At 39.4% G+C, this 21,542-nt stretch overlaps 1 protein-coding gene across 1 annotated transcript; it reads right to left on the bottom strand.

Annotated features, from left to right (window-relative positions):
- Positions 1 to 2,052: 2,052 nt before the first annotated feature.
- On the bottom strand, positions 2,053 to 17,455 carry LOC145989786 (UDP-glycosyltransferase UGT5-like). The gene is made up of 5 exons (XM_083125120.1): positions 17,331 to 17,455; positions 7,459 to 8,306; positions 6,100 to 6,325; positions 5,394 to 5,613; positions 2,053 to 2,432 (listed from the first exon to the last, which is right to left on the bottom strand). The coding sequence occupies exons 2-5, from the start codon at positions 8,296 to 8,298 to the stop codon at positions 2,144 to 2,146; spliced, it is 1,575 nt and encodes a 524-aa protein (XP_082981246.1). The 5' UTR covers positions 8,299 to 8,306; positions 17,331 to 17,455; the 3' UTR covers positions 2,053 to 2,143.
- Between the last annotated feature and the right edge of the window lie 4,087 nt (positions 17,456 to 21,542).

The raw sequence follows: 21,542 nt of genomic DNA, 5'->3' as shown, positions 1-21,542 counted from the left end.
GGGAAGAACTTTTTCCCATGACTGTACGTACCTTTTACCTTTCTGAAACCAAACTGTTGTCCTAACTCTGTATCAACTTTAGCGCATTAGCATGTATTTAGTATTCGCACAATTTTAGCCGAATAAGATATCAGGCTGGTCGTTTTTGGTTCAGAGCATTTTTTTAGAGTTACATTTCTTCTGTAGAGGGTCTACATTCGTCGTGAAGTCTTCGTCCAATCTTCTTTCTCAAAGATTTCTTTCTCCTTTCCCTCCTAGGAACTTGATTAGTTCGATAGAGCGCTCATCAATACACCCTTGTTCTTCATTATCCTCAGTGCTTGCGCGAATTCTTCCTTCAGGATGGAAAGTTCTTTCTCATCAGACACATGATTTTCATTTTCTCTAAGTACGGTGTCCGGACGATTAATTTTGTCATATAGCTATTCTACATACCACGTGGCGCCAGTGGCGTACGCAAGGGGGGGGGGGGTTACCGGGTTTAAACCCCCCCCCCCCTTGAGCTTTTGAAATATTATGGAAAATGCTGTAGAAAAAAAATAAAAATGGCTAATTTATCACAGTTAAAGATTTGCGACAGTAATAATAATAATAATAATAATAATAATAATTTGAATTATTATTCCCATGCAGCATGAAGAAAGACACAACATTGCAAACACAATCTAAGTGGCCGCATAGTTCAATTTTGCAATTCTTTTTGCAAAAATTCGCGCAGTGACTGTCGCGAGAATTGTGAAAATTCCTTGCTTCGTCGCAGTGTGCCGACCTTATTGCAAACGTTCTTCCCGTTACTGATTTCACATCCCCTTGTGAACTCTCAAGTGATACTGAATCTACATCCACATCATTAAATAGTGTTGAAGAAATGCTTTGTGAATCACCTAGAAGTGATAAATGTGTTGGAATGTCTATAAACTTTAGCAACATGTATTCTCGCGCTTCATCATCATCCTGGGCGAGTTCCATAGGTAAAGGTAATGTAAATTCCCCCCTGCATATAGCACCCTGCCATGAAGGCACACGTAGTGGTGTGGTGGGCCCCAAAGATTCTCGATCTCGAACTATTTTGCATCTGATGTGATCAGCACCATGCTCCGGCAGCCTTCATCCCCCAGGGTTGCTGTCAGGTACCCATTGCTATGAGGCTGGGTGCGGAGACAAGGCTGGATCAATTCCGGAAATCGAAACTGGATATCCCACGAAGTTGTCAGACTAGACCAGCGCGACTCCTTGAATGAGTTTCATATTTCGATTATTTCAATAAATTTAATATATTTGCTTGTTTTATGGATTTTCTTCACACTTAAAATGTCTCACTTATCATATACAAATAACCGTTGACTAGACAATTATTTTGTAACAAAGAAACAAAAGAAATGTAATATTTTTTTTATATCTTTCATAAATAGCAGTTTCATTAGTAGTAATTATTAGTAGTAATTAAATTAATTAATTAATTATAAGAATTATTAATTAATTTTTATTATTAATTAATTAAAGTATAATAAAACAATGGTAATGTGAATTTGTAGAAAGTTTTCGAAATAACACCCCCCTTGATGAAATCCTGCGTACGCTACTGACGTGGCCATAACTAAAGATGCACTATTCAGATCTCTCTGGAGTTGGTTCCAGGAATCCGATTGTGGTGAAACTTTGTACCTATGCAGACCATGGGGAAGCAAATGTTACGAAAGAAAATTTTCGAAACAATGAGATTTATGCACGACAGATGTGAGTAATCGATAATAAAATCCTTATTGTCATTATCGATAAATCACGTCGTGCATAAATCCCCTTGTAGAACATAGAAACAAACATGAACCAACCAATAGCAGTTAATGTCTTGTTCGAATTCAGCACCCTCAAAATCTATAACAATTGGTTAGATTTTATTTCTAAAAAAATTGAATTTGAGAGTAGTGAAATCTGGAAAACTTTCAAAGTGACGTTTGGAGCCTTGGTTCAGTAAGCCTCTACCTGACTACGGTCATACAAATCAATTCAGGGTTTAAATATACTTATCGGAGTAATATTTCAGGTATTATTATTAAACATATCTTGTACATATTCACAAATTTATTAATACACACTACATTTGAACACTTACATACACACACGCACACTGATCTTAACAATCTTAGTTCTGTTTAGACTTCTTGTCTTGAGTCTTTTTGTGCCTTACAACTCTTGCAATCAAACGAACAATTTTGCACAGCACGTAGAACACTACAGCCAATGCTATCAGCGACACACCAACGACATCTAGGAGGTAAATCTCGTACCAGCTGAGGTCGAGCGCTGCCGAACGCAGGTGCCGTGCTCCCTGGTGTCGAATGACGTACTCTGCCCAATAGACGCTCAGTTGCACAGGGTCCACTGGCTTGTCTTTCATCACTCGCGATCTTCTCTCCATGTTCTCCCTGTAGCTGGAAAGAAAAGAAATGAAATATCGAAGAGACTGAACAATTACGAATGAAATTAAGGAGCCGGTGGTCCCCGTTCCAAGACATCTTAAATTTTTACAACATATTGGAAATAATAAATACAACAGTTCTGTCTTCGTGTGAGATATACGTAATAGAAAATCTAAGTTCATGTGCAATTTGATGATTAATTTATTAATGGTCTCATATCCGTTAAAAAGGAGATACCTCTACCTGTGAATTACAACATATCATAAAGGCACAAGATATGGAAGTATAGCTCCACATATTCTTGATGTTGCCCTTCCAGATATCCAATGTAGAGACACTGGGTGCGGCTATGCACATGGTTTATTAACAAAATTAAAATGAGTTCAGCTTTTGCTAGACGGTGAGTAGAATGTAAGAGGTGTTGGCCTCAAGATTTTTTCTAAAACATATCACATGAATATCTAATGAACTAGTTCTTAATTGCTTTTGTAGGAAGGTATTTGGATGTGGGTGGGGACAGATTAAGTGATGCGAACACCAGATGTCGAAAACAATAATGCTACAAAGAGCAAATGAATACACACTAGCGACAACTAAAACAAAAGTAATCCCCTCCCATGCAGAAAGAAGATTATTACTCTATCACTCTTCGGAGTAAGAATTTCTAGGAAGTACGTGTCCCATAAGATAGTTTACACTAGCAGTTACTCGCCTTCGTTGACTAGCTATTTCAGATTATCTTGTTAGTGAGTGGTATACCGCCTGATACCTCGGCCTGACGTTAGAAAACACATCAAGGAGATCAGCATAAAGGCTACCAGAGGCTAGGAGGACAGTTCTACATCTTCAGAAACCTGGATCTATCATTGGAAACCAGCATGAGGATCTACAAAGTCATGGTACGACTAGCAATACTCTATGTCATCCTAACGTGGCACAACATAGCCAAATCCAACCTGCATAAACTACAAGTCTGAAACAATGCAGCGAGAAGAATTAGCGGGAACAGCCGATGAAACTAACAGATCCTGGAGGACCTGGAGCTTGAACCTCTGCAAGACGCCATCGCCGAAGAAGTTGGAAAATTCTGGATCAGCATTAAAACATAATCAATCCTGAAGTCTTCAGCATACTTGGATAGTCCACCACCAGAACTTGTAACACCTACCTTGCAAGAAGTCCTTCGGTTGTTGTAAGGGCCTCAGACTCAGCACAAGACGTACTCCAAAGCCAAGGGACAGAATTCAAACTGCCAGAATAGAGCCAGTGAACCAGCCAATACCAATGGAAGTCAGGGAAACGAAACTTCACAACAACAATCGCCAAATAATCATTAACCAGTAGCTATTGTTGTACATAGTCGTGGCCAAGTAAGCCTTTTGAACTATTGCCAATATCTAAGCAACAGCTGAAGCAAACCACACGAAGATTTACGTGAATGCTCAAGAAAGAATTCTAAGCAGAAATAATTTTAATTTTTCTGAATTGTGAATATCGTAGCTGTTTTTCGAGAGGAAACGTAAATTTGAAAACGGCTTCGCTGGCATCATTAAAGGTCCAGCCGAGCTTTATGTACAATGAACAGAAAGTTATACACGGAAGAGCGTGTTGTTGTTCAGATTTGGTGGAAACACAATCGCAATTACAGTGATGATGTTGATTTACATGCGGAACATTTTCCAAACGCCGTACATTCACCTCGACGAGATATTCACACGTTGAATATTGTTCAGGTAGGCATGTTTCTGTTGCTACAGGTGAAAATATTGTAGCACAATGTTACGAACAGTCACCAACAAAATCAACACTGTAAGCATTCCGAGAGTATGACATATCTACGAGAATGACACATCTACAACAAAGGAGTCAGACAAAGTTGAAGATGGGTCCATCACGTAGGCCTACATTACTGCAAGGATTAAATTAAGATTGTTCTGTTTACATGAAGAATACATTTCTAAAAATGACAATTTATGGTACAAAATATTCTTCAGTATTATAGCCTACAGCAGACAGTAAACAAATAAAACACTTCCTCAATATTTTGAAAGAAATCGCAAAGTAACAGGTGAGGAAACAACTATAAAAACAACGGAAATATTGAAGGACGTGTTTAATGTATTAATTAAGATATCGAACACAAGTGAACTCTCGTAACAAGAGTTATTTTTAAACAGTAAAACAAGCAACAACAGCTTACTGAAGGATAGTAAGGAAAATAATAAAAGGAAGGTTTTTGTTGGAATTTCATAGTTCTTGCTGATTTATTTTCTTATCAGCAATAATTTATGTCCAATCACGGACCTTTTTGGGTTGGAACAATCTCACTGAAAGTCAATAGTACTGTTACAACCCAGAAGTGTTTGTGATTGTACACAAGTGACAGCACCAGAAATCAGAATGATATGTGTGGGGGGAGGGGGTTATTTGCTATCATATTTAACATACCTCTAAATATCGTGCACGATTGCATATTTGGGCTAACAGAGGGTTTGTTTGTCTACTTTTTGCCCTTGATGGGAGAGAAGGTGATAAGGAAAGCGGACTGGCCTGGCCAATCACGAGGGAGACTCCTCACCTACCCCTCCTCGTCGCTAAGACGTGTCGAGGGCACTGGCCCATCCGAAAGTTCCACGTACGCTCGAAAATTATCCCTAACTTAGAGGAAAATTTACTTTATTATTATCAAGATTCTCCATATTAGTAAATTAAACTTTGTACGTAGATCAGAATCTGTTCCCTTTTTTCTAATTATTATAAACTGAATATAAAACAAATTATGTGTATAATGTAATGAATGTTATTAATTCAAAGAAAGCAGTATATAATTTGAGATATACACATATGTAAAATTACCGGCTCAAATAATTCAGCCTAGTCACGCCCCTGTCTGGTGCCGTCACTGATGCACGCAAACACGTGTTTAAGAATTCTTGTGACACCAAATAAGATAAGATCGAAGGAATAACCAACCTGGTATCATTGGCGACCTTGTCCAGGGCTTCCAGGAGCTTGTCGGCGGTGATTTCTCCAAATTCCAGCATTTCTCCAGTGCCGTCCCTCTTGGCGCGAGCAATGTTGAAGCCCTGATCGGCGAACATCGGGATTCCGACGACAGGGACTCTGTGGTAGATTGCTTCCTGCGTGCTTTGTAGGCCCCCGTGAGTTATGAACGCTCGGATCTTCGGGTGGCCTGGACAGAGAGAAAGAGAAACATTCACATCCAATCTATGAAGTTTCATACTTTAAAAATGTGCGACTAGAAATAAAGAAAGAGAAACAAATAACTTGGAAGGAAGAGAGAGAGAGAGAGAAGATAGATGGAGAAATAGAAGAAAGAGAGAGGCTGTGCCCGAAAGGTACAAAGAGCAGACCTGAAGTATGGTCTTGTCGGAAGTGACGTCACCTAGTGCAGTTCGAAAGCGCCAATTAAACGAGCAATCAAGACCCACTGCGCGTTGAACGCATCGTTACAGCCTTGAGTACTTGACCCCTACATTCATTGTAGGAGTATCGGTATCTTACCTCGTGTCCCAGGTCTGTCCTTATCCCACATGGGAGCCTAATGGTCTGTTTGGGAAGGCATGTAGGGCTAGGGTGTGTGCTTCATTGAAGTCCTCGTGAGAACACCCTGAATAATGCTAAACGATCAAGAAACAGAAGCGACAGGATATCTCACCTAGTACATCTTGCTGTGGTAGCCAGTTCTGCAGCTTCACGTTCTTCGTGACTCCTTCAGGAGGACTGCCGCTCCACTTCCACAGGACTTTCTGGGGGATGCTCCCGAACGCCTTCACGATCTCCTGTAGGATGTGCGGGGGGAAATCTTGCGGAGGGACAACGGAGCCCATGGAGAACAGGATGAACCCTGCGTCTCCAGAAGACTCCACGAAATCGGACAATTCCTGAAAAAGGGAAGAAATATTGTTTCTTAAGTTGACTGAAAAATTATCAAAGCAGCACAAATATGGTTAAAATGAGCGACACACTAACAAGGGACCTATTTGACTTTGAGTTCGCAAGTGCAATGTCTAAACATGCTGACAAAAAAATCGTAGCTGCTAATGTATGTGCATAGGGGAACGAGGGGTAATAATTGCACTCGAGATGTAGAACGTAACCTTCTACGGACTGTATGATCGACGTTTACAAATGGTTCAAAACACACCTTTTAACTTGCACCATGAGCAATGAATGAAAAATGACGCGCCACAGCGATCACAAAAGTGTGCGCCAGCAAGATCAAAGGCGAACTTCTTCGTCGTTATAAAGCGTTTAGGGCGATCAACTAGGTGGACACTCTTACAGAATGCATAGACAATGATGCTCGTATAACGTGGTGACGAGAACTAATGGAAGGTGATGTCATGCAACCGAATTTGTCATTTGCCACTTCCTTCTCACTATCGGAAATTGCTTGCGTCCCTTTCTACCGAAAAGTCAACTTTAACAAGTGTTGCTGTAAGTATAATGTAATGCTTGCTTTGTTTAGGAATAGCCATTGGTTTGTTTTTATGTCAACACTTGTGCTGCATGCTTCGGTTTTGCCATCCGACTACGTCTCGTTCGGACGTATCACATTCGGATACCTCTCGCTGCGCCCTCTGTTGCCATTAGCATCCAATATCGAGCTGTGGGGCTTCGAACGTTGTGAACACCATTGGGCGATCGCGACCTCGAAATCCAATAGGTCCCATCGGGCACGATTTAACACTTCACCACTTTTAAATTTCCTCTCCTTTCGATCTTCGCCTCCTTCCCTCTCCTTACGATATTCATCTCCTCTCCTCTGCTTCAAGTCTTCACGTACTACTTCTATCTCTTCCTAGAGAGACGATGAGAGAATAGAAGTTGAGTCGAAAGGAGAGAGAGCGTTTCAATAAGAGTGAAAGAGATAATTAATATTATGATTATTATGTGTGGTATACCTGCTTAGTCTTTGCAAGGGCCTTCAGGAAACATATTTCTACATAGGAGACTTGACATTGGCCTGTTATAAACACATTTAGGCTAGTGATCCAAGTTGAAATTCGCTTACCTTTGGTAGAGCCTTTGGTGGCCTGCAGTGGGTCGCAGCGAGTGGAATTATGGTGGGTAGATTAGGCCGTGGGTAGTCGACGCTCGGATCACTGTTGACAAAAACAAGGCTAGCATTCTTCTCTAGCTCTGACAAGGAGGGAACATCGTCACCAAGATGGCGCCTGATAATGGAGTCCATGTCTCTGAAGTAGAGGACTTCGCGCGAGAACCGCATAAGGAGGGAGAAGTAGGTGTTGTGGAAACGTTCCCAGAATCCCATGCGATCCGAGTATGGTAGATACAGGTTGGACACGTAGGACCAAGGTTGCGGGTTCCAGACGGCATTGTCGATCCACGGCACCAGAGGTGCTGAGGACATTGTGATGTAAGGTACCTGGAGCTTGTAGGAGAACGGGAAGGCGCATTCGTTCACAATGCTTCCCGTGAGCATCAGATCGAATTTCTTATCCGATGACAAGATGTCCTTGACGATTTTGGTACCCAGAAGGAATTCACAGGCAGCTTTTCCAACTGCTGGCAGGGTGAACCAAATGCAGTTCCCTCTGCCATTGAGCCTCATCTCGACAACATTTGGAAAGGGCTTCTTGATCGCTTCTAGCCATCCCTGTGGGACATGTTGCTTTATCTTGGATGTCGAAGAGTCCCCGGAGAGTGGGGTAGGAGCGATGAACACGACTTCATGTCCCCTCTCGGACAGACCCTCCAGTATTGGCCTGAAGAAGATGAGATGGGACGTTGCAGCGTATGGGAACAGAGCCAGTATCCTGGCACCCCTGACAGCGCAAATCGCTTGCAGAAGCAGGACACAGATCACCAACCCTTGCTTTTTGATGGGCATGGCTGCACCTGCAACGAACCAAAAGACAAATGTTGAGATTGCTGAACACATCACAAGGGCGTCACACATAGAAAAATAGGAGATTTTGTGGAAAAGGATCTAGGGAGCATACGTATCTGACTTCGGCCTTATCAGTTTCTCTTAGCTGGTTATTTAGTTTCTTGTAGTTTGGTCTTTTCTCTAATGAACCTATATAATTTGCAAGTAAAGACGTGAAAAAAGAAATTAATGTATTTTTTTTGTGTGTTAAGTTAATCTAGAAACCGGTTTGAAGGTGACATCCAACAGCCCAATTACAGGCGCTGATAAATAAAACGCAAATTCTTCTGTTGTCCGAATTTCTTGAAAGACGAGGTTTTCTATTTTTCCTCCCAAATTCATGCAACGAGTCTCTATCACATTTATTTTTCTGAAGCCGGTCCCGAACACGCACGCATATAGAATCGTAGTGTACCTTTCATTGCACGAGTTACACTTACCTTTGTAGAAGGCAGGAAACAGGAAAGAATGCGTATACATCAGCAAAATGCATTTCCAGTTTCAGGTGAGGTAAAGTGGAGTGAGGAGAAGGAAGGAGGGGAGACTCTGGGTTGGAAGATTTCAAGTTTGGTCTTGGGGTGGACAGTCGTTTTAACTTGGAAAGTGTACGTTGGTTTTCAGAGTTGTAAGGAGAGGAAGATAATTGTTCGGGGAGAAGTACAGAGAAGTTAAGAGACAGTATAAGATACTTATGGGAGTTTTTGTGTGTGAGAGTTAACTTTGGAACTGTTATTGATCATCTCTTCGAACACGAGACTGGTAATCTCCTTTTCTGTCAAATGCTAACCTTGCCGATGTAGTCTTAAGGTAATTTAACCTACGTAAAATGTGGGAGTTTTCATTCATTTAAGAGTTGTATAAATTAAGATTTATCTAGGTACCTCCGCAGATGAAGATACAGCATAAGAGAGTGCTTATGAGCTAACTACACCCCCTATTAAGATCCCGACACCGTGGGTGTTATACGGAATAGTAGTTCTCAACCTCCGTGAGACTACTTTCAAAGTCTATCCAAAGAATTTCACTAGTAATGCCTTTCTATTTTTCAATATGTACCTTTGAAGTTAAATATTAATGCATTAATAAATAGTGAATCGATTATGGCTAGGCTTGTTGAGAAATATAAAATTACGCTTAAATTAGTTGGATCAAATTAAGGGGGAAGTTGTACCCTCTCTTAATATTAAAAGGATTTAAGGGGCAGTCACTTTTCTACGGGGAATTGTACCCCCTCCTAATTTAAGAAGGAATTAAGGGGGCAGTCACTTTTCTGCGGAGAATTTGTACCCCCTTCTAATATAAGAGTTATAAGGGGAAAGTAATTTTTCCACGGGGAATTTGTACCCCCTCGTAATATAAGAAGGAATTTAGTGGGCAGTCACTTTCTACGGGAAAATTGTACCCCCTTTTAATATAAGCAGGATGTAAGGGGTCAGTCACTTTTCTACGGTTAAATTGTACCCCCTCCTAATATTAAAAGGATTTAAGGGGGCAGTCACTTTTCTACGGGGAAATTGTACCCCCTCCTAATATAAGCAGGATATAAGGGGGCAGTCACTTTTCTATGGGGATATTATACCCCCTCCTAATATAAGCAGGATTTAAGGGGTCAGTCACTTTTCTACGATTAAATTGTACCCCCTCCTAATATTAAAAGGATTTAAGGGGGCAGTCACTTTTCTACGGTTAAATTGTACCCCCTCCTAATATTAAAAGGATTTAAGGGGGCAGTCACTTTTCTGCGGAGAATTTGTACCACCTTCTAATATAAGAGAGATTTAAGGGGAAAGTCACTTTTCCACGGGGAATTTGTACCCCCTCCTAATATAAGAAAGAATTTAGTGGGCAGTCACTTTTCTACGGGGAATTTGTACCCCCTCGTAATATAAGAAGGTATTTAGTGGGCAGTCACTTTTCTACGGGGAAATTGTACCCCCTCCTAATATAAGCAGGATTTAAAGGGACAGTCACTTTTCTATTGAAAATTGTACCCCTTACTAATATTAGAAGGATTCAAGCGGGCAGTCACTTTTCTACGGAGAATTTGTACCCCCTTCTAACATAAGAAGCAATTTAGTGGGCAGTCACTTTTCTACGGGGAAATTGTATCCCCTCCTAATATAAGCAGGATTTAAAGGGATAGTCACTTTTCTATGGGAAATTGTACCCCTTACTAATTAGAAGGATTTAAGGGGGCAGTCACTTTTCTACGGAGAATTTGTACCCCCTCCTAATATAAGAAGGAATTTAGTCTGCAGTCACTTTTCTACGGGGAAATTGTACCCCCTCCTAATATAAGCAGGATTTAAAGGGACAGTCACTTTTCTATTGAAAATTGTACCCCTTACTAATATTAGAAGGATTCAAGTGGGCAGTCACTTTTCTACGGAGAATTTGTACCCCCTTCTAATATAAGAAGCAATTTAGTGGGCAGTCACTTTTCTACGGGGAAATTGTACCCCCTCCTAATATAAGCAGGATTTAAAGGGATAGTCACTTTTCTATGGGAAATTGTACCCCTTACTAATATTAGAAGGATTTAAGGGGGCAGTCACTTTTCTACGAGGAAATTGTACCCCCTCCTAATATTAAAAGGATTTAAGGGGGCAGTCACTTTTCTACGGAGAATTTGTACCCCCTCCTAATATAAGAAGGAATTTAGTCTGCAGTCACTTTTCTACGGGGAAATTGTACCCCCTCCTAATATAAGCAGGATTTAAAGGGACAGTCACTTTTCTATGGGAAATTGTACCCCTTACTAATATTAGGAGGATTCAAGTGGGCAGTCACTTTTCTACGGGGAATTTGTAGCCCCTCCTAATATAAGAAGGAATTAAGGGGGACAGTCACTTTTCTACGAGGAAATTGTACCTCCTCTTTTAAGTGAGAAAGGAGATTCAGTCATTTTTCTACGGGGATATTGTACCTGCTGCTTAAATGTCTGGATCTGGAAAGGGCCGTCATATTTCTCTGTACAGTCACTTTTCTATGGAGTCCAAATTCTCCGTTACACCGGCTCTAGGAATTTTTCAAGGTGAAATGACGTTTCATGAGGGTGCCCCCCCCCCCCCTCCAATGAGCGTTGTGCGGTATTGGAGCATTCTTCTTCATGTCTTAAATTCATATTAGAAATATTTTGTGTGCAATTTTTATTAGTTTTAAAAAAAATAGCATATAAATTTCCTGTATTTTGTAAAAAAAAAGGAATATTATAAAAATAAAGCAAAATATGCTTTCATCAGTTCAAGAAAAGCTTCCCTGTGGTTTTACAAGGCAAACAAAGCTTGTAATGGGAAAAATCATATTCAACTGATAACTTTAAAAAATATATTTAGCAAAAATCATTTAGTCAGAGTTACTGGAATAGTAAATAAAATTCTGGAATAACAATTTTAATCAAATGTATTCAATATTTTTATTGATTTTTATTCATTTCGGCGCCCACAGAAGACTGCTTCCAGGGCGGTCGCTCCACTTGCTCCACCCAAGGGCAAGTTAAAAATTACGGTCTGTCAAAGTAATTTTAAGAAGCACAAGAGAACAAAACAATCGTCAAGAATGGAAACCCGCTGACGAAAAGCACTGCGGCATCTCCTAATGACGTTTTCTCTAATGTTTATATTTCAACCAACTGAGATTGAGAACCTAGAAACGTTCTTCAATTTTGAAGTGAAACTGAGTTATGTTAGTAAATTGTTAAGGCCGCTTTGTGTCCTTTTACTACAATTCTTTACGAGCTTTGAATGAATTTGTTATATTTGGGTGGGCTGAGCCCAACCTCGCACCTGCCGTTGACATTAAGAGTTGCACCCATTCGTGTTGAGACGAAGCTACAAATGCGACAACGCCGCCGGGCGGGAGCGTAGAGGGGTGAGGAGAGACGGATGACCTTGAAGCTCGCATTTCGTGTCCCGCAATATTCGCGATTAAAATTACCACCTGAGCGCTAGTGTCGCTTCCAATATGGCCGCTCTACGTAGGATAGCAGCGTGTTGTCATTGCTGGTATGGAAGAAACGTTTAAATTATGCGATGTGAATTCCAGGAACTATAACGAAGGTGAAGCTGTGCCGAGAGCGAAACATTTAATTATGATAATAAAAATAACACGGAAAACGCTCACGAACTACTGCACATACGCACGGTTTTTAAAAGCGGTGTGGTTTCATCTGCACTGCACCTAGGTTGTAACTGCCTATCTGGGGCTCTCAGAAATGATTTGAAAATAAAGCAGTTCACCTGTATTGCAAAGCTTGGGAGGAAATAAATGAAAACATGCTGTTGCAAGTTTTTCCCCAAAGAGGCAGGCTGGTTTAATAACAACACCGGATAATGATAATAACAATAACAATTTCATTGAGGCTATTTTCAGTCGTCACTGAAAATTAACATACTGAATGAAACGGCAACATTAGCATGTCAATTATGAGAGACTTTGCTCGTTAATACCCTGAAATTCGTTATTTTCATTGGGACTTTTCAATCCCAATGCTCAGTCGTGCTCCACACAAATGGTTTTTTGTTGGTTTGGTTATTTTATGTCGCCATCTGTGACTTTTGATCAATCACGAGGATGAGTGATATGATGAAAGTGATGAAGGGGCACTCACAAAGAACACCCATGAACAAGTTCGAACCCGGGACCCTGGCGTTGTAGCGCGGTATACAGGTAGCTCGCTATCCACGTTTGGTGATCTAAGCTGTACGCTCTCTCTACAATGAGAACTAAGCCACAAACAAAACCACGCAACTTGTGAGAAATGGGCGGCTTTACTCTTTACTCCGACAATGTGTGCAAAACCAAGGACGCCATCTTACTGACCAGGCACGTATCCAGGAATTCCTTTCGGAGGGGGAATGAACACCATTTTTTTAAAGGGGTATAGATAGAACCTCACAATTATATGTTTAAGGCCAGTGGTAGCAATTTGGTTCCAAAACAGGGGGGGTCCAAGAAAGTTTACTCTCTCTTGTTAGACAAGGTTTAGCATTAAGAGACCATAGTATGGAGGCAAAAAAAAAAAAAAAAAAATGGGAAGCAACTATACCCTAAACCGTTGCAACTCTTTAAGGCTATCATTTTAATCAGAACGTGAAATCGGAACATTTTTTACCACTCGACTTCTCTGTTTCCATTAACTTTGTATACCGGAACCATTTTAGTATGTGTGTTCGTCCATTTCATCTCATCAGGTATCAAAACATCTGCGTATCAGGTAACCAGAAGTGTTTTTACGAAGCTGTTACACATGCACGGGATGGACAATCCACTCGACAACGCGAGATTCAAACTGTGGGCTGCGAACTGGATGCAGACAGTTCTCGAATATTTCTCTTTGATTCGAGCCTGACCGCCACTAATGTGTCTTGTCCTCCCATGTTTGCAGTTCTTTTAAAAGCCGAAACCCACCAAATTGTTCATATTCAGGACTAAGCACTTGCAAGTGTTCAAAATTATCTGTCACAGCTTCCGCAGTCTTTGTCATATATCGGCACGAAACAAAGGAAGTCTTATAGAATACAGCTGGATCGCGAAACAATTAATGCACAGTGAAAACCCTTCCGTTCCCAACACATCTAATGTTTCTTCTCCCAATATGATCAAACGATTACTCATTTATCTCCAGTGACGTGCCCAAGCGAGGGTTGGTGGGGTCATAGCCCCATTTGACACAGTATTCCTAAAAAAAAAAAGAACGTCAAAGACAGGAGAAGATGGCAAAATGAGGACTGACCACCAAAAATAGTATGCGTAACCCCTCTTCCTGCCAAAAATCGTGGGCACGCCACTCTTTATCTCGGACACATTTTTAAAATCAACTCAGCAAAAGTTTTTTGTCATTTCGTATTGGAGACTGAAGTAAAGCACCTTGTACACGATCAAATAAATCCTGAACAAGTCCTTGAATTGAACGCTTAAAAGGAAATGATATCAGAGACAACACAATTTTTCTCATTGGATCCAAAGTTCGGTTAACGAAATTATATTTAGGAATGGTTAACGCGTATTTATATCCTCATTATATTCTAAAACGTTGAGCAGAAAAACCATTTATAAATATTGCCAGTAGTTCGACTCCTCTTATTCAAGCTCATTTAATCTCGCGCCTTCCAGAGATTAAAAATTACAACGAATCGCTCTACGTGTGGCGATACCTTTGCTGTGCAACTTCCAAATGCTGACAAGTCTCTACATAGTGCTAAAGTTTGCTGCGACAACACTGAAAGCTCAAGAAAAGTTTACGTGCAATATTATCAACAACAGGGTTATAGAACATTCTCCATCTTGCCTCGATAATTATTTCTCCTTATATTATCGTCGTCACATTGTTCAAGAAGACTTAAACCTAATTTTATCTAGTGTAAACTGAAAAATTTCCTGGGTGGGTGGGGGGCTTGAGCCACATGATCCCCACCTTAGATACGCGCTATTAATAACAGTGTTATAGAACATTCTCCATACTGCCTCGATAATTATTTCTCCTTAAATTATCGTCACATTATTCAAGAAGACAAAAACCTAATTTTATCTAGTGTAAATTGAAAAAATCCTGGGGGGGGGGCTCGAGCCACTTGATCCCCACCTTGGATATGCGCTAGTAACAATAACAGGGTTATAGAACATTCTCAGTCTTTTCTCGATAATTTATTTCTCTCAAATTATCATCACATTATTCAAGAAGCCAAAATCCTATTTTATCTAGTGTAAACAGAAAAAAAAATCCTGAAGGTTGGGGGTGGGGGTTCGAGCTCCCTTATTCCCACCTTAGATACGCGCTATTAACAATAACATGGATACAGAACATTCTCCGTATTGCCTCGATAATTATTTCTCTCCTTCAATTATCGTCACATTATCTTATTTTATTTCACATCACAAGAAACCGAAAACCTTATTTTATCTAATGTAAACAGAAAACTTTCGGGGCACGAGCCCCCTAAGCCCCCTCCTTGGATACGTGCCTGTTACCGACACCATATTCAAAAAATGAACATTTTTGAGGTACACTAGTAATTTCCACTCACGTACAGTACATTCATGTTAAAAAAAAATACATAATATTTGCTCACTCTATTTTTTGTGAACTTATTAAATCTTCCCATTTGACTGCCTCACCCTGTATTTTCGGCCAGTGTTATCTATGTTCGAGATAAGTTTACAACTAGCCAATAAGAAAGTTCACAAGTCACGTGATTTTGTTTACCTCGGCTTCGATCTTACGGTGGGCGGAGAGTAGGTGTGTATGTGTGTGAAGGAGAGGAAGGGTGGGAGAGAGAGAGGAGTGAGGAAGAGAGAGAAACATGCACAAAAAAGTACAGATAATTTAGCGAAATATTACTGCCGATACAACATTATTAATTTCATGCATGACATTTGTAAATCTTGCCCCCAATAGACTGATATATTGATTTGGTTTATTTTAGTTCGCCTTTCTGCCACTTTTCGATAATCGCTAAGATGGGAATGGTAATATGATTAAATTGATGAAAGGACCATGCCCAGACCGGTATTCGAACCCGGAACCCCTGGTGTAGCGCGATGTGCTAACTATTCCGCCACGGACAATAGACACCATTTACTGCAACCAAACTCACCAATAGAAACGTCACTCTGGTACACGATAGCAGTGTCCTATTTTACTGCCTGGTGGAAGATCTTTTGCCTTCTTTGTCGTAAAAAGCACAAAAATTTCGATTTTCTGTATGTCACTTAATTGAAAATTAATTCTCTTCCGAACCTGGTGGTAAGAATCTGAATCTACCGCAGCAATACTCTGACGTGTCTCTATTCATCGCTGCTCGAAATCTTTATTTCTGTAACAATAACTCATCTTGCCCCAAAAGGAATCTTTGAGGTCGGATTTCTAGGCACTCAAAAAAAATGCCCAAATAGGCACGTAAAAAGGCGATGAACATAAGGGTCCATGATAATAGGCGCTTAGAACAAAAAGCGTAGCTGTAATAAGCAATAACTTGCAATATCATGTGGATGATAGAAAAGCCTGCAAATGAAAATGTCACATCCAAAATTTAATTCTTCCATAAAACTGACAACTGAAATTTCCCAAAATAAGTACCGGTACACTGTGTAAAGTTTATCTGGACTACGTAATAATGACCATGACGTTTTATAAATAATTAACGTCCCTTTAAATAGTTAACCTAATTTTAATGGCTCATGTTTTATAAATATATTTATAGTGCACGCGATTGCAGTTCATAATCATTATCAAGCTTTATTCACAAACATATTCAAATTTATATAAGAAACTGTTGTCCTATTTTTGTAAATGAACTGGAAGACTTACATTTTAACGGTAAGAATATTGTAAATTTACGGTGACTAACAGTGTAGATTGTAAAAGGTTCACATTCAAAGCCAATTATTGTTATCTGTTCTATAACAGAAGAATTTTCAAATAAAATAATTTTATGTCCAGAAAAAAAATCTTGATTTCGCAAGAGGCTATATAAGGACACACTTTAATTTTAGCAATTCCCAGAGTTATTAAAAATCTAAGACGTTATCAAATTCATTCTTCAAATGTTCCATCTTTTCTCATTACACCTTTGATCCGCCTGTGGAACAACCTAAACCGGACGGCACAAACACACGCTTTTAGTCTCTTTTAAAGCGCTTTTCGCACTAAATATCAAAATAGGCACTTACAGTCGAAATAGGCAATTATACGCACAATAGAATTTACATGCTGTGATTGTTGTAGCCTCAAATGAACATCTGTACTGAAAGGCTATGTATCTGTTCAAGCGAGCAAAAAAGCACCTTAGGCAAAATCAGCTCCAACACTTGAGGTTGTACTTCGTGTGTCTGAAATCTTCTTTGCTTGTGCAAGTAGAGATGTTCTCGTTTTAATTCGTTCAAGAAGCACAAAAACTATTGTTGAATGGCACACAAGCAAGCACGGTGTATGTTTCTGTGCATAAATTGATAACATTAACATGACGAGAAGCATGCTTCATGTTTCAACTTACCATTTAGACCGGAGCGAGACGTCTCACAGCTGAACCGAACACAAGAGAGACAGTTTACTGGAAGTGCCGGAGGGGGCGTGGCCTTGATCGCCGCAATTGACTGAGTGTTACACTTGTAGCCTGGATGCGAGTCCTAGCACAACGCCGCATACAGTGTTTACTTCGTCCAGCAAATACTGTAAGTAGCTTATCAAAGTCTTGTCTTTCAAGCACAAAGTAGAGATACCATAGACTAAACTATTTGCCTTTATTCTTCAGTTTTCCGTGCGCCAAAGCAGGAAGGGGGGGCAAGGCATGCTTATGAAATTACGTCAGTTTGGAAATTAAACTCTTTGCTTTGAGGAGGAGAGGGGGGTACCATCTATTGCTGTAGACTTGTCATTCTAAAATTTTCATTCTTACTATTTTTCAGTGGCGCAACCACAGGGGGGCAAGGGGGGCAAACATTGACGGCCAAGTGTACCTGCAGGGGGCAATTACCGCCCAGTACTTGAAATTTTATGCAAATAAAAATACTATTCGTAAAATTTTCTTGCTCGTTTCGCAAGCAATACCTGCTTTTCTTAGTCTTATCAAGTTCAGAACCCTGCCCCGGGCACCGAACGATCTAAATGAAAAAAGTTGTAAAATTGATAGATTGATTTCTGTTGTTTTTTTTTTTAAAAAAAGGGGCTAATTGAGACTTGGCCTAGAGCTTAAAGTGGGTTCCGAACCACTGTGTCTCACCACCGGGTATCGAACCCGGGACCCCTTGATCACAAGGCGACGATGTTACCACTACACCATCGGGGAGGAACAAAAGTTGTAAATGATATAATGCCATGGCGTTCCGTGAAAATATTTGCGCCCTATTGAATTAATATTGATTTCAGCCTGGAAAAAAAAAGAAAAAAAAACATTTTCTTTCTTGCTAATTTTGTTTGTTCGCTGTAATGCGTTGTAAATCACCAGACAGAGAAGTAAGACTTGTCTTAATTCATTTTGTTTTAAATGCATGAACAATTGTTTGGAGGAAAGGGAGCATGCATTTTCGAGAGACAATTTATGCTGTTGGTTTATTGTGAGATGGATGAATTGGTTGTGTAATGTATTTAAATAATATAATAATAATCCTTTGCGCAACAGCCCTGAAGGGCCTTGGCTTACCTACCGACTTCCGGTCTCCCTCCTTCGTCACCTCTAAGCGTGGAGATCTGCAACCAGTATTGGAATAGCCGGGTGGTCAGCCCGACGTTATAGTAGGTTTCCGGGACCGGATTACGCTTACTCATCCGAAGCTCCCCAATTTCCTCACGATGGTGGGTTGCCACCGGCCCTATACGTAGGCCGAATAAATTCCGACCAGAGCCGGATTCGAACCGACGACGCCGTCCCGCAGTGAACGATATTAAGACGAGTGAACGCCTTAACCCGCTCGACTACGGAGGAGGACATTTAAATAATATATGCTGTGTATAATATGTATTAAATAAAAATTGAATACGTACACAATTTAGTGTCCACGTCACTCCACGTTGCATAAATGTGAAACATATATCGTGCATGAAAGTTATGTTAATGTAAAAAGAAAATTATATTTGAAATGCATTTATCAAGCATTTTCTGTCTTTCAAAAATAGTTTGTGCGCTTCTTTTCCGTTCTTAATGTGAAATTGAACGTGTCAAGAAAATAATTCAAATCGTTTGTTCGTAGCTTTAGCACAAACTTCTATCCCCTTTTTGCGTAATTTACAAGCATAATAACGTCTTTGATACTACCACTACTAATAGTAATAATAATAATGATTGATTGATTGATTTGTTGTTTTAAGTCCACTTTATGCACAGTAAGGCTAATCGGGACTGGACCTACAGTTTAAAGTGGGAACAACTTGTGCCTCCAGCGGGTATTGAACCCGGGACCCCTTAGTAATAATAATATTGGTCGTGGGTTCGAATTCTGGTTTGGGCATGGATGTTTGCGAGTAGCCATTTATCATTTTCATCACTCATCCCCATCTTCGCAAATTAGCCGAAAGTGGTGCAAGAAGCGAAGTAAAATAAAGGAAATCAATAACAACAATAATAATAATAATAATAATAATAATAATGTTTTAATAATAACATTATTAGTAACATTATTATTATTAACATTATTTTGTTAGCATTATTATTATTAATATAATTATTATTGGTACTTTTATCCTGGTATTTGCCCCCCAGACAAAATTTCGTGGTTGCGCCTCTGCTATTTTTACGATGTTTTCTACCTATTCGGTTAATCACCACAATGAGATGAACTTATGAAATGAATCCAACCTACATGACAAAGTGGTTATCACAGCACGCTACGACGCCAGGGGTCGCAGGTTCGAATCCCGGCTTGGGCGTGGAATTTCTTTGTGAATATCCCATCATCAATTTCATCACTCATCCTCATCTTTGCGATTAGTTAAAAGTGGTAGAAAGTGAAGTAAAATATGGTAAATCAAATCAATCAATATGAAATGAATGGTGTGGTTTCGAAATCGCAATAACACCGAAAAACGTTAATTGCTACCTGAAATTGCTTAGAAGTGGATAAAATACAGGCCAAACACATTTCCATACACACAAAATCACTAGATAATGTCAATTTGCTTGTAATTTTTAGTGTTTCTCGTAGATTTTATCACGTTTGGCACATATTATGGAAAGAACACTACAAAAGTCTTAAATTTTCTATGTGAGTTTAATGGTTTCGATAATATTCTGGCAAAAGTAGTAGTGAATACAGTAGTCACAATTGAGATACATTGTAATAGGTACATAGCAAATTGTTGTTTGAGCACTGTGTTTTTTTATCATCATCATCATCAACATGCTAATAGTTCTTACTCGATTGCAATGTATGATATGTGAACTTGTAGAAGCGGTAATAAGTGAGTGTTCCGGAAAGGAACGAAAAGTTGTATTGGAAATAGCCATAAAATAATCAAAATTAAAAAAGAATTATCTTGGGAATTCGCGATTAAAATTATCCGATATGACATCTGGTGGGATTTTCCGGAACTACTCTATGTATGATACTATGTTGTTTTGAAGTCGTTCAAAGCATGGAAAATGTTCGAAAGAGTAACGTCTACTGTTCAGTTTTTGGCTCTAAATATTTTTGTTGGTCAGGACAAGTGAAAAGTTTACATGTGTTTCCATCCCGTAGAATCAACAAAATGAAATTTGTAAATAAATCAGGGAAAACAGAATTGATTGGCATGGGTATAGCATTGAAATGCGGAAAGGAAATTACGAAGAATGCACGAGTTTGTTCACTATTTTCCGAAAGATGATTCTATTTCTTGAAAGTAAAGTTTTAAATTGTTCTTTATGAATAAAACACTTTTTTATTCGAAAACAATGTATTATGCATGACATTTTGGAACAGGTGCAAGTCGATTAAGTGCGAAGATGAAAATAGTTTGAGAATTAATTAATGTCTGTAATCATAAAGGTGACCAGAAAAAGAAAAAAGTCATTTTTCAGTGAATATAGCCTCGATGAAATTATGAATTCTATTATTATTATGTGTTATTATTAAACCAGCCTGCCTCTTTGGGGGAAGAATTGCAACGTTATGTTTACATTTTTCTCCTACCCAAGCTTTGCAAATACATATGAATTGCTTTATTTTCAAATCATTTTTGAGAGCCCCAGTTACAACCGAGGGGCAGATGAAACAACACTGCTTTGAAGAACCAGTGCGTATACATTTGTTTCGTCTGCGTTTTCCGTGTTATTTTTGCATATCATCATTAAATGCTTCGTTTTCAGCACAGCTTCACTTTCTGTATAATTCCTGGAACATCGCATTCGCAATTTTTAAAAATATCGCGTAATTTAAACGTCTCTTGCATACCAGCCATGACAACACGCTGCTATTACGTACTATCACTGAATGTAAACAAAGATTTATCTTATATAGAGTGGCCATATTGGAAGAGACACTAGCGCTCAGGTGGTAATTTTAATCGCGAATAATTTTTTTTAATGTTAATTCAAGGTTAGGAAATTTTACTTTAAATTATGTACATATATATTTCCTATGCACACATACATACCGATAACTCGTTTATGCCAGACTCATCAATATAATTGAAGCATTAAGAAAGAAGATAAACTCGTTGAAAATGTTTCAAGTGATTGAAGTTCCAAAAGCTACCACATGAGCGTGATAAGCGCCTTGTTAAGTTGCACAAT

This window comes from Lepisma saccharinum, chromosome 7 (assembly GCF_977018435.1).
Source record: "Lepisma saccharinum chromosome 7, izLepSacc3.1, whole genome shotgun sequence".
Classification (NCBI taxonomy): domain Eukaryota; kingdom Metazoa; phylum Arthropoda; class Insecta; order Zygentoma; family Lepismatidae; genus Lepisma; species Lepisma saccharinum.
Note: the sequence above shows the minus strand (reverse complement) of the source record. Positions and strands in the feature narration are given on the sequence as shown.

What these genes read in the sequence shown, in the direction of transcription:
- LOC145989786 (XM_083125120.1), bottom strand. Translation starts at nt 8,298, where the DNA reads ATGCCCATCAAAAAGCAAGGGTTGGTGATCTGTGTCCTGCTTCTGCAA. An exon ending in CACCAAAGGCTCTACCAAAG is followed by an intron (nt 6,326 to 7,458) that starts GTAAGCGAATTT and finishes TCCCTTTTTCAG; the next exon opens with GAATTGTCCGATTTCGTGGA. An exon ending in ACCACAGCAAGATGTACTAG is followed by an intron (nt 5,614 to 6,099) that starts GTGAGATATCCT and finishes CTCTCTGTCCAG; the next exon opens with GCCACCCGAAGATCCGAGCG.